This window comes from Phodopus roborovskii, unplaced genomic scaffold (assembly GCF_943737965.1).
Source record: "Phodopus roborovskii unplaced genomic scaffold, PHOROB, whole genome shotgun sequence".
Taxonomy (NCBI): domain Eukaryota; kingdom Metazoa; phylum Chordata; class Mammalia; order Rodentia; family Cricetidae; genus Phodopus; species Phodopus roborovskii.
In genome coordinates, this window is record NW_026125295.1 from 9,776,306 (window position 1) to 9,788,327 (window position 12,022).

Genomic DNA, 12,022 nt, shown 5'->3' on the forward strand with positions numbered 1-12,022 from the left:
TGGAAATGTGTATGAGATCAGTGAACCCAAAGTCAATATGACAAGAGAAAAGTTATCTGCCTGCTCTCCAAGGAGTAGTCCGCAGGTCCTCGCTAATCATAAAGGAAAAAAAAAAAGAGTAAAGTCGTTGTGGGAATACAAAGGTCTACAGCTGGCCTGGCCATCAAGGCTGGGCAAGACAAAGCAAGACCTCAGTGCTGGAAGGACTAAGGAAACCCAAGCAAATGCCATGAGGGGTCCTGTTTTACATCCTCAGCCGCCAATAGACAGTTGGTAAAACAGGAATTAAATATGTTTATTAGTCTATTTCATGTTGCTCTAACAAAATACTGGCAGCTAATACTTTATCAAGAAAGAGGTTGAGAGCTGGTGCCCTCTTCTGGTGTGCAGGCATACGTGCAGGTAAAATAAATTAAAAGGAAGGAAGAAAGAAGGGACACACACACACAGACACACTATACACACGCACTATACACACACAGACACACACACACACTGTATACACACACAGACACACAGACACACACACAGACACACACACAGACACACACAGATACACACACACTATACACACAGACACACACACTGTATATACACACACAGACATGCACACAGACACACATACACTATACACACACACTATACACACACACAGACACACACACACTGTATACACACACAGACACACAGACACATACACACTGTATACACACTATACACACACATTATACACACACAGACACACACACAGATACACACACACACTATACACACAGACACACACACACTGTATATACACACACAGACATGCACACAGACACACATACACTATACACACACACTATACACACACACACAGAGACACACACACACTGTATACACACACAGACACACACACACTACCCTCCTCCAGGGTCATTGCTTCTATGACCCAAATGCCTCCCTTGAGACCATCCCTTAAGGTCCCTTCTCTTCTGAGCCACCCTGGAGACTAAACTTACAGATGTAGTATCTGGGATGTGGTCGGACCTTGTCCAAACTGTGGTATCTGAGAAGTCAGTCAATAGTATGGGTCCGTGCTCATTTACGATCCTTAGATCCCTCTGATTACACTAACACTAGGGAAAGCTAATTGACTTCTATAGAAGAACGCTGTTCCTAAAGGATAGTTTTAAAATAAAGAAGTAGAGAGAGGTGGGCAAGGAAGGAGCTGCTCTCTGGGAGGAAAACGGGCTCAGGGCTCTTGTTGAACACTCCGTGGGCCTTATTCTGGCCCATTGATAACTGGTATTTAGTGTCCAGGAGGTCTGGTACTCCTCTGTCTTGAGAGGAGACCCATGAGATCTCCCCCACCACTCTGGTGGTCTGTGGACTTAGAGAAAGGCAAATCCTAAGTTCCTGATCACTTCTCATGTCTGAAGGAACAACCCCAACGAATCCCAGTGCCGATAGTGAGCCATGTATCAAAGGCAGCCTGAGCTATGTGTCCAGCCTGAGGTCACGTGGCTTGCTAAGTGGGACTCTTTCTCCTAAACAAGATAAATCTGGTGTGGAGGCACACGACTATAAGCCCCGTACTAGGGAGTTGGAAGCAGGAGGCCAGCCTTGGCTACGTGAGACCCCCATCTCTACAATTAACTCGTCAAACGAACAAACACGACATCGTCTCCAGGTGAGAGCTGATGAATGCAGACCCGGTTACAAGGCAAGCTCAGGGTGAGCAGCAGTGCAGTCAGTTCCAGCCCCTCTGGAGACAAATCATTCCCCAAACACTGCACCCGCATGTGGCAGGGTACCCTGGCCTGGAGGAGGAGGTCCTGAACCGCGAGGGGTCCAGTGTGCAGCTAGAGGCTCACTGCGCGCCAAATGCGGGCTGCTTACTGCACACCCTCACTCACTCATTCATTCATTCATTCATCACCTGCTTCTGACCAGCTATGGGAAAGTTCCCAGCTGGTTGTGGGAGTGGAGAGCAAGACAGAACCACCGTGAAGTGGAGGGAAAACGGAGAAGGGGAGTGTAGGGAGCCCGGGAGAAGAGGCTGTCTGTCACTTTGCTGACCAGCATGCACAGACACAGACACAGACACACAGTTTACGTGTGGGGGTCCATGATGGACAAAGCTGAATGCTGGGTGGAGTTAGTAAGGCCAGCTAGGTGGTCAGGGTGTTGGACACAAGCGGCTTGAGTCAGCTGCTGGGAAACTGGAGACTGTGACTTCCAGATCATTGGGCTGCTCTCGGGGCAACTCCTTCCTGGGGTGGGGGCCATCAGAGCTTGGCTCAGTGCAGCGGATGGGAGGGCTCCTGAGGGAAGAACATGCTTCCCCAACCCCAGGAAACCAGGATGTGTGTCCGGAGATTCACGCTCACTCTGCACGTCCCCGAGGAAAAGGCAGCAGCCACCTGGGCCCTCGCAGACTCCGGTGGATGTGCCCGGTCAATCAGGTCTGGCTCTAGAAGGTCTGGCAGCCTTCAGGGAGGGTGGGGCTGCTCTGTGGCCACAGTGGTCTCAGCAACCTGGACCTGGGTTCTGGGAGAGGGAGGCAATGTCTACACCAGGAGAAGCTCTTCCCCTCTTCTTTGGGACTCACACTGTGGATTCTGAGGGTTGAGTCTCAGATGGGGTCGGGGTCTCCCTCCCAGGGCTGAGATCCACTCTGTCTTTTTGCTGGAGTCAGGGTCAGAGCCTGGGCCCTGGCAGTTGTACCAAGCCAGACCCAGCCATTATTTCCTAGTATGCCAGTTAGAAAGGCAGTAGTAACAAGCAGAGAAAGATGCATTCAATGGGACTACACTGGAGGAGGCACAATAGGGGCCCGGTGACCACACCCCAGCTCATCTTTGGGGTCCTGCCATGAAACTTAGGCTCAGAGAGGCCCAGGAACCATCCTGAGGTCCCCCAGGCTTTGAAAAATGCACTGACCTCTTTTCTGTCTCTAGGGTGGTAGAGGTGATTAATTTTAAACTCAACAAAATGACAGTGGGGGAGGTAAAAAAAATAACAGGTTAAACAAACAGACAAACAAACAAACAAACAGCAGGGGAGAGGCTGGGGCCTGAGAGGGCCTGCTTTCCCATGCCGATGGCTGTTCTGGGAGGATGGCTGCTTCCTTGGGTTATCAGCGCCCCAGACATTCCTGTGAAGCCAGGAAACCCTGAGGAATGCAGGCTCTCTGGGAGCTGGGTGTGGGTGTGGGGGTCCTGCCATGCCAGAACTGGTCAATCAGTTCCTTCTAGACCAGCTGTAGTTGCAGAGAGGACTCTGGGCAAGACAGGCAGGCAGGCAGGCAGACGGACAGACAGACAGACAGATGGACAGACAGACAGACAGATGGACAGACAGACAGACAGACAGACAGACAGACAGACGGACGGACAGATCATGTTGAATTGTCCTGAGAGCTGTAGCTGCTAGGGGGGGTTTAGAGAGATTCAGCATCATCTCCAACCTTGGGTGTCTCCTCTTGTTTCTTTGTTTTGGTTTTTTTTTGAGACAAGGTTCCTCAGTCTATCCCTGGCTGTCCTGGAACTCGCTCTGTAGACCAGGCTGGCCTCATAGGGATCCACCTTCCTCTGCCTCCCAAGTTCTGGGATTAAAGGTGTGCACCACCACTGCCTGGCACTGCATGTCATTCTTTAGTGGGGACAGGGTCTTTCACTGGTCTGGAGCCCACCGATTAGGGTCAGCTGGCTAGCCCGTGCATCCCAGGTGGTCCTTCCTCTACTTCCTCAGAACAGGAGTCTCAGCTGGCATGCTACCAAGCCCAGCTTTCTACGTGAGCGGTGGGGACCTAGTTCAGGTCCCCAGGCTTGCAAGGCAAATCCTTTACAGACGGAACAACCCCTCCCAGCCCTGGGAGAGACAGCTCAGTGGTTAAAATCATTTCTAGACTTCCTAGTTTCAGTTCTCAAAACCCAGGTGGTAGCCCATAACTGTCTGCAACTCCAGTTCCAGGGGATCTGACACCCTCGTCAGGCCTCCATGGCAACCAGGCACAGATGAGGTACACATCCATCCATCCAGGCAAAACATTCACATGCATGAAGTAAAATTAAAAAAAAGAGAGAGAGAGAGAGAGAAAGAAAAACACGATGCTAAAGGAGGAGAGATGGGGTCTCAGCAGGGGCCCGTGCAATCTGTGAGAGGAAGGGCTGTGGCCCCCGTGGCGGCTGGGTTCTTACGTTACAACCCTACATACCATTTGTGCCGTGTGTCCTTGGGAATGTCATTTTCCATTTCAGAATTTCAGTTTCTCCCCAGATCTTAGTGGCCTCGGCGTAGAATCAGAGGTTATTACTGTACCCCTTTGTAAACCAGGTGTGACAGATTAAGGCTAGGGCATTAAAATCCCTTTCTGGAACTCTCTGCCAGGCCCAGGATTGGCTGCAAGGATATGACAGGTCGAACGCTTACCTGTCCATAACTGTGTCCCACCAATCATGCTGGACAGTGAAACTGACTGGTGGAGTCAGGGGCTTGGATGGAGTCTGGTTTTTGTCTGCAGGCTCGCTGGGCCTGAAGTTTCTAAAGCATTCCCCTCATGGCCCTGCCCCTGCATGGCTCATTCTAGGTCCCCTCCCTAACTGGTTGCCTTTCCTGTGCCCTTTGGGTGCTGGGTTTGTTTTCCCATGTGGGAGCCATCAGCCCTTAAAGCACTTCCCAGGAGGCTGCTTAAGCAGAACATTTGTTGTTGTTGTTTTGTTTTTTTGTTTTATCAAGACAAGGTTTCTCCATGTAACAGCTCTGGCAGTCCTGGGACTCACTCTTGAACTCACAGAGGTCCACCTGCTTCTGCCTCCCGAGTGCCTGGCTTAATATACAATTCTTTACCTCCAGCCCCACTTTGATTTTTCATGGACTAGCCTGGACTCCAGGGTGAGCTCCAGCTCAGCTGGCTTCAGCTAAGTGGCTTTGGCTGGTTCCTTGGCCTCTCGGGTGTCTGGTCCCTCCATAGAGACAACTGCCTTAGCGCAGTTCCAGAGTCGGAATGAATGAACGCCCCCAGCCTGTAGCAAGCGCTGTGTAATTGGTGGATTCCCAATACCATGATGGAGCTGGGAGGGGGAGAGCTCAGCCCTGCCCAAAGCTCCCGAGAGATGGGTGCCTTGAAAACCTCTCTGTGTAGCTGTTCCTGGGTTGGAGGATGCTCTGCATCTGGTGGATGGGGCTACCACTGGGCCAGGAATATCAAGAACACCACAATACTGGGCTGAGGGCTAAGGGATCACGTGGTGGAGCTGAGCAGGAGGGGTCCCAAAAGCAAGCAGGGAATCTCCCAGGGGAGGCCAAACAGATGGAGGCTCTGTGCTGGTCACAGAATCCTGTGGCTGCGGGGGCAAAGTTGGCCTCGGCTGTGCCTGGGAGGGAATAAGATCAGAAAGGAAAAGATGAGCAAAGCGAGGGAGGAGGAGGAGAGGCAGCCACACCATTTAAGTCACCATCATTTTGCTAATGTTGTTCTGATGCCAGTCCTGCACTGGGGAGTCCCGTAGACGGCCGTCACCCTTGATGCCCCCAGACTTAGGAGGAGCCAGCTCTGTATCTGGAGGAAGGCTGGACAGGAGTATCCTGTGTGAGTATTGGGGACTGGGAGAGTGGCTTGGTGGGGTGTTTAAATCAGGACTTGGTTTCCTGGTCCTGGGCAAGCCAGCAAAGCAACCAGACTGGTTGCTTTTACATTCCAGGAGCTCGGGAGCCTGTGAGGTCAGGCTCATCTTGTTTGTTTGAGCAGTTTGCACATTTCCTGGATTGCACTGTCCACAGCACACTCCGCTGGGATAGATGGAGGTCAGTCGGCCCCGTAGGGGAATTACCCACCTGGCCTCATCCTTAAGAACTCTTGCTCCAGGGAGGGGTATTGGAAGACGGAGGGATGTCTGTCAGCAGCTCTGCAGTTCAGATCTGAGACTTGGATAAAGGTTTGACAGGCAGCTTGAGTTTCCCAAGCATGGGAAACCCCCATCATGACATTAGCCACACCCTCAGAGTCTCCTGTCACTGACCGCACAAGAGCTCACCAAGGCCGTTTTGCCACCTGTATACCTGCAGGGACTGGCTTGTCCTTCTCAGTTTTCTCTGGCCTAAGTTTCACAGCTCCACTGTGGAAGCCATGTCCTTCAAATTTAAGCTTGGCCTGCTGGAAGGGGGACGTCAGACTAAGGTATGGCAGATCCACCTTGAGTTTTCAGGCCCTCCAGCTCATCCACGGCTTTGGAATCGAGTGTCACCTAGTCATGTCCGTCTCACTCTCTGGAGCATGGAAGTCACTGTGACGGCCTTTGAGCATCCCGAGAGGAAGTTCCAGGCATGCTCAAGTCACATGGCATGGCTCACACAGTCACTTGTCCCTGAAAGTGAGCTCACGTGGCACTGCCCACAGGCCACAGGCCACATGCCACAAGCCACATGAATGGAGCTGTGTTTCCTTTGTTTTTGTTTTTGGAGGTTTTGTTTTATTTTATTTGAGACAGGATCTAATGTACCCGGTCTCACCTTGAACTTGCTGTGTAGCTGAAGATGACTCTGAACTTCCGACCCCCCTACTTAAACTTGAGTTTGGGGATTGAAGGTGTGCACCACACACACACAGGGCTCAGGGTCAAACCTGCACCCTAGGAAAGTGCTGTCTGGCCTGTGCTACACCCCAGCGTAAACATAGCAGCAGCGCTGTCCTACAGATAAGCCCTTAGTGACCCTGTGGGTTCCCCAATGCCTTCCCGGCTGTCACCGTCACTCCCTGCAAACTTAAGATGTGAGCAGCTCATTCCTCTTAAGGTCCTAATGCAGAAACCAAACGAATATAAGGGAATGAAAAACAGCCAGTGAGTCACTGGCCTGCACAGTGGCCAGGAAGGCACGTGCCGTCCATAGTGTGCACAGGGTCACGGTTGCTGAGTCACCTGGGTCATGTTGATGTCAGTGGTTGGGGGGAGGCCTGCTGATTCAGGGGACCTGGCGAGCTTCCCAGAGTGTCCCAAGGGGAGGAAGATCTTCAAAGTGGCTTGCGCCCAACTAGAGCTACTGACCCTGACTTTGATCTCAGCATCTGTTAGGTTGCATATTTGCTAGAGCAAAAGTCAGGGACTTTGAGAAATCAGGACTGGAGGTGTGGAGAACGGCTTGGGTGCAGTTATTGGCACCCTGCCTGACAAGCCCCGAGATGGCTCAACTCCCCATGCCAGCACAGGGATGGGGGGCGCTGGGGACCTGGAGAGGCCATATGTGCAGGACAGAGGCAGGGGCCCACCAAGGCAGGCACAGAGCCACCTATGAGGCTGTCCAGGAGATGAGCTGAGTCCTAGAGAAAGCTTCCCAGACATGTGTACGGCTTCCCCAACATCTGGTCCCCATACTATTAGATAGGAACTCAAGGGCGGGGCAGAGGGAGTTCTCCAAGTGTTCCTTGGGAGGGGTGATGTTCCCCTCCCAGCTCATTCCATCCAGACTCATAGATGCTCAGAGTCCTATGCGGGCCTCCTGAGCCAACAGCGCTTTCAAAATTCTTTTTATAAAAATAAAAACCAATAATTCTACCAGAAAGAAAAACATTGCAACATACACGAAAAAGGTAAAACCCACACCATATAAGCCCCTACCTTTGGGTTCTAGCAGGGAGTAAGTATATAGTCGTATATCATTGATCAAAGAGCCATCTTCCTCCTTGAAGGAAGGCCATCCTCTTTGACCAAGCATGCAGCTTCAAGAGAGACACACGTGAGGGCAGAGAGTAAGGAAGGGGACACCCACTTAGCTAGCCAGATAGGCCACCTCAGGCGATCCGTGGGGTGACTGACAGGTATTGGGCAGATCCACCCAATATCCTCCGCTTTTTCTGTCCCTGCTCCTGCCCACCCTTCTCTCTTTCTGTAACTCAAAACAGGACTGAACACAGCTTTACATTCGCTTAACCCATGCTACAGTTCATGCTTCAGTACATAGCAGCACATCGATATGGATGGAGGTTCTCTAGATAAGACTTCAAAAGCACAGGCCAAACCATTAGAGAGGGAGTCTGGGGGTGGAGGGAATGGGTTATAGCAAACACTGCAGAGGAGAGACTCAACAGGAAGATGAGGGACCTACAGGGCAGCAAAAATATTTATGAATTATTTAGCTGACTAGGGATTACTACCAGGGATTACTACCCACCCCCAAAACTATCTGATTTTAAAACGAGCAGATGATTAGCTAGGCACCATAGTACATGCTTGCAATCCCAGTGCTTGGGGGACACAGGCAGGAGGATCAGGGGTTCAAGGTCATTGTCTGTTACAGAGCAAGTTCAAAACCAAAACAAATAAAAGTAAACAGAACAGAACAAACAAAAGACAAGCAAGGGTGAAGATACTTCTCCAAAGGAGACACACACCGTGGTCAACAGTACACTCGACCTGAACCGTACTCCCCCAGAGTTAACATTAGTAACCACCAGGGAAATGCAAATCCACCACTTATGGGGTCTCTACACTCCAGTGAGAATGACTAATACCAAAAAGACAGAAAGCCAGGAGGCAGAGGCAAGAGCCAGTTCAAAGCAAGCCTAGTCTACACAGCCAGTTCCAGGCCAGCCAGGGCTACATAGCTGAGATTTTGTTTCAAAACAAAAACACCCCATTGGTTAGGATATAAATGAGTGCAGCCACCGTGCATTCTGAGCTTAGCCCAAAGGCCCGGCAATAATACCCCACCACCATGGCAAGCAGATTCTCAGAATAATCGCAGATAGAAGCACCAGATGTATGCCTGTGTGGGAAACGCAGGTCTCACATGAGTTGAGTGACGATCAGTTGCAGAAGGCGTGGAAGGGGCTGATGGATGGGGTGAGGATGCAGTCATCAGAGAAGGAGGCGCTGGGGAGCTACTGCATGAAACAGCGACGGCAGGTAAGTATGCATGCTGTGCGTATTTTAGACGACAGGTTCTCGTCAGAGTACAGGAGAAGTACACCCTTCCCACAACTCTGCAAGAAAGAAGTCGGGGCAACAAGGAGAAAGAATTCTGAGAAGAGAGGAAAACCAAAACAGAACTGGAAAGAGAGAAACCAGACACTGCAAGCATAAGGTAAGCCAGAGTGAAACCCGGCCCGGGTGCTAACAGCTACCCCAGCAGACATCGTGGTCAAGCAATCCACACTCCTTCCAAGCTTTAAATACAGTTTCAGCATATTTGCTCAAAAGATGACGCCTGCATTGCAAGGCATGCAAAGAAGGAATCCAGGCTACAGCTCTGAAGACTCTTGGGCTATAACCAGAAGCTCTGGAAACCAGTAAGCCTGTACAGCCACGAGTCAGGGTCCCTATGGACCCTATGGACAACCAGTTGCACTGATTGGTTGGGAGAGGGCAGGGCGTGCCAGACACCATGGTGTGGGGGTGAGTGACACAAAGATACAAATCTGCTGAGGCGTTACACAGCCAGGAGCTTGGTCACGCCCAGGGATGACTACTCAGACACAGTTTAAAACAGATTGAGTCTTTATTCCAGCTGGCTAGGACTACATTCAGACATTTGGAACCCAAGTGTAGCACTAAGTGTCCAGAACAAGGTGTTTTTGAAGGCAAAGCCCACACCCTGGCATCTCACTTGGCAGATGCAACAGGGTAGGGTAGGGTGGGGGTGGGGATGAGACCCCATTCAAGCAGGCAAGCAAGCAAGCAAGCAGTTTAACAGAAGCCAAGATAGGAAGTGAGCTGGAGGGAGGGGGCTTCTGCACAAGCAGGCAATTCAACAAGCCAAGTTCGCTGGGGCATCCTGACCTCAGATTTCTAGAATACAGCTGGGTGTTTCTGCATGGGATTCTCCATCAAGGAGATCAAATTCTAGTCAAGCCTAAAATGGCTTCGGCAAGAATACGAGACGGAGGAACAAGCTCTTGCATTGCCTTGTCACAATGGAGAGGGAGAGCAGAGGGCTCAGCACACAGTTGGCAGAGACTACCAACCTTTTCTTTAAAAAGACCTGTTTGTGTTTTTAAACTAAACGCTGTGTAGTCCTGGGTGGCCTGGACTTGGCTATGTAAGCCAAGTCCTCTTCTACAGACTTGCCGTCTCTGCCCGAGCCAAGCTTGAAGTCACCCCACCGAGCTGATGACTGCATTCTAGTTCTGAATTAATTGTCTCACTGTGAGTGGGGTGTCTGCTCTGTTCTCATACCAGAGGCTTTCTGGAAATAGCTTGAGCATTTGCTACACTCCTGGCTGCATGTACTAGAAACTTCCAGGCTAAATAAATGTATGCCAACCACGTACCCCACGGACTGTTAAAACCCAGTAGGTGACAATGACCAGATTCTGGCTACTGCATGTCTACATGCTGGCAATGCTGTGCTCACATATTAAAAACCTCTGGAGAAATAACAGCCCTGGCCAGACAATGCAACCCGCCCAGAGAAAATGCAGTGTCTGTGTGCCCTTCACCTCAGCTTCTATTGTGTGCGCTGAGGGTACCACTTCGGGCACTAAATACCTGCTGGCCAGGTGTTTAGACACAGCCTCGGAAGAGTATCAACTTTAAAAAGGAGGGTTGTTTTGGTTCGGGGTTCGAGGGGACGCAGTAATTCATGGTTTAGGTTTCTTCAATCTTCATATGTGTTTACATGTTCATGTATGTGAGCATGCACATGCATGTGGATATCAGAGGACAAACTCATGCCTCGGTGTTCTTTGCAGGCGTGTCCCCCAGGTTAGCTGGCCCACGGACTGCCGATGCTTCTGCCTCCATCTCCCATCTTCTTGTAGGAGTTCTTGGAGGTGTGGGCCCTGGGACTCTGAACTCAGTTCCTCGTGCTCACACAGCCAGTGCTCTACCCACTGAGCGAGTACTTCCCCAGGCCCTCACCATGGCTTTCTGTTTTCTGCATAACTGCAGACATGCCGACCAAGGCTTCCCCGCTGCCAGTCACCACCAGCAGCTCTGAGAACAGCAGCTTCATCTACGACTATGACTACTTGGATGACTTGACTGTCTTGGTGTGCAGGAAGGATGCGGTCCTGTCCTTCGGCAGAATCTTCCTGCCAGTCATCTACAGCCTCATCTTCGTGTTGGGCTTGGCGGGGAACCTCCTCCTTCTGGTGGTTCTGCTGCGCTATGTGCCCCGAAGACGGATGATCGAGCGTTACCTGCTGAACCTGGCCATCTCCAACCTCTTGTTTGTGGCGACGATGCCCTTCTGGGCCATCTCCGTGGTCTGGCAATGGGTTTTTGGCAATTTCTTGTGCAAGGTGGTGAGCATTCTCTACACTATTAACTTTTACTGTGGTATCTTCTTCATCACTTGCATGAGCCTGGACAAATACCTGGAGATTGTCCGTGCCCGGCCCCTTCGTAGACCGCAGCGCCGGTTCAGGAGCCTGCTGCTCATTGCCGTAGTGTGGACCACAGCCCTGGCCATCTCTGTCCCAGAAATGGTCTTTGTACAGGCCCACCAGACCTTAGATGGTGTGTGGCACTGCTACGCGGATTTTGGCGGACACGCGACCATTTGGAAGCTCTACCTGCGCTTCCAGCAGAACCTCCTGGGGTTTCTCCTCCCACTCTTGGCCATGATCTTCTTTTACTCCCGCATTGGTTGCGTTTTGGTCAGGCTGAGGCCGCCAGGCCAGGGCCGGGCTCTGAGGATGGCCACAGCTCTGGTGGTAGCTTTCTTCCTGCTGTGGTTCCCATATAACCTCACCCTGTTCCTGCACTCGCTGCTGGACCTGCAAGTCTTCGGGAACTGCCAGCTCAGCCACTACCTGGACTACGCGCTGCAGGTGACGGAGAGCCTGGCCTTCTCCCACTGCTGCCTCACCCCCATGCTCTACGCCTTCTCCAGCCGCCGCTTTCGGCAGTACCTGAAAGCACTCCTGGCTGCGGCACTGAGACGGCACCAGGACCCTGACACTGCCCAGGCCCTGCCACCTAGCTATTCTGAGAGCAGTGGGGCTACTGCCCAAGAAGATGTGGTCAGCATGAATGAGCTTGGAGAGAGGCAGGCTGATGACCCAATTGACAAGGGGGACATGGGGAACAGTCAGGCCTGA

At 51.6% G+C, this 12,022-nt stretch overlaps 1 protein-coding gene across 1 annotated transcript; it reads left to right on the top strand.

Moving 5' to 3' along the window:
* The first annotated feature begins 9,116 nt into the window (after positions 1-9,116).
* Ackr2 (atypical chemokine receptor 2) lies at positions 9,117-12,022 on the top strand. The gene is made up of 2 exons (XM_051202781.1): positions 9,117-9,268; positions 10,869-12,022. The coding sequence occupies exon 2, from the start codon at positions 10,871-10,873 to the stop codon at positions 12,020-12,022; it is 1,152 nt and encodes a 383-aa protein (XP_051058738.1). The 5' UTR covers positions 9,117-9,268; positions 10,869-10,870.

What these genes read in the sequence shown, in the direction of transcription:
- Ackr2 (XM_051202781.1), top strand. Translation starts at nt 10,871, where the DNA reads ATGCCGACCAAGGCTTCCCCGCTGCCAGTCACCACCAGCAGCTCTGAG.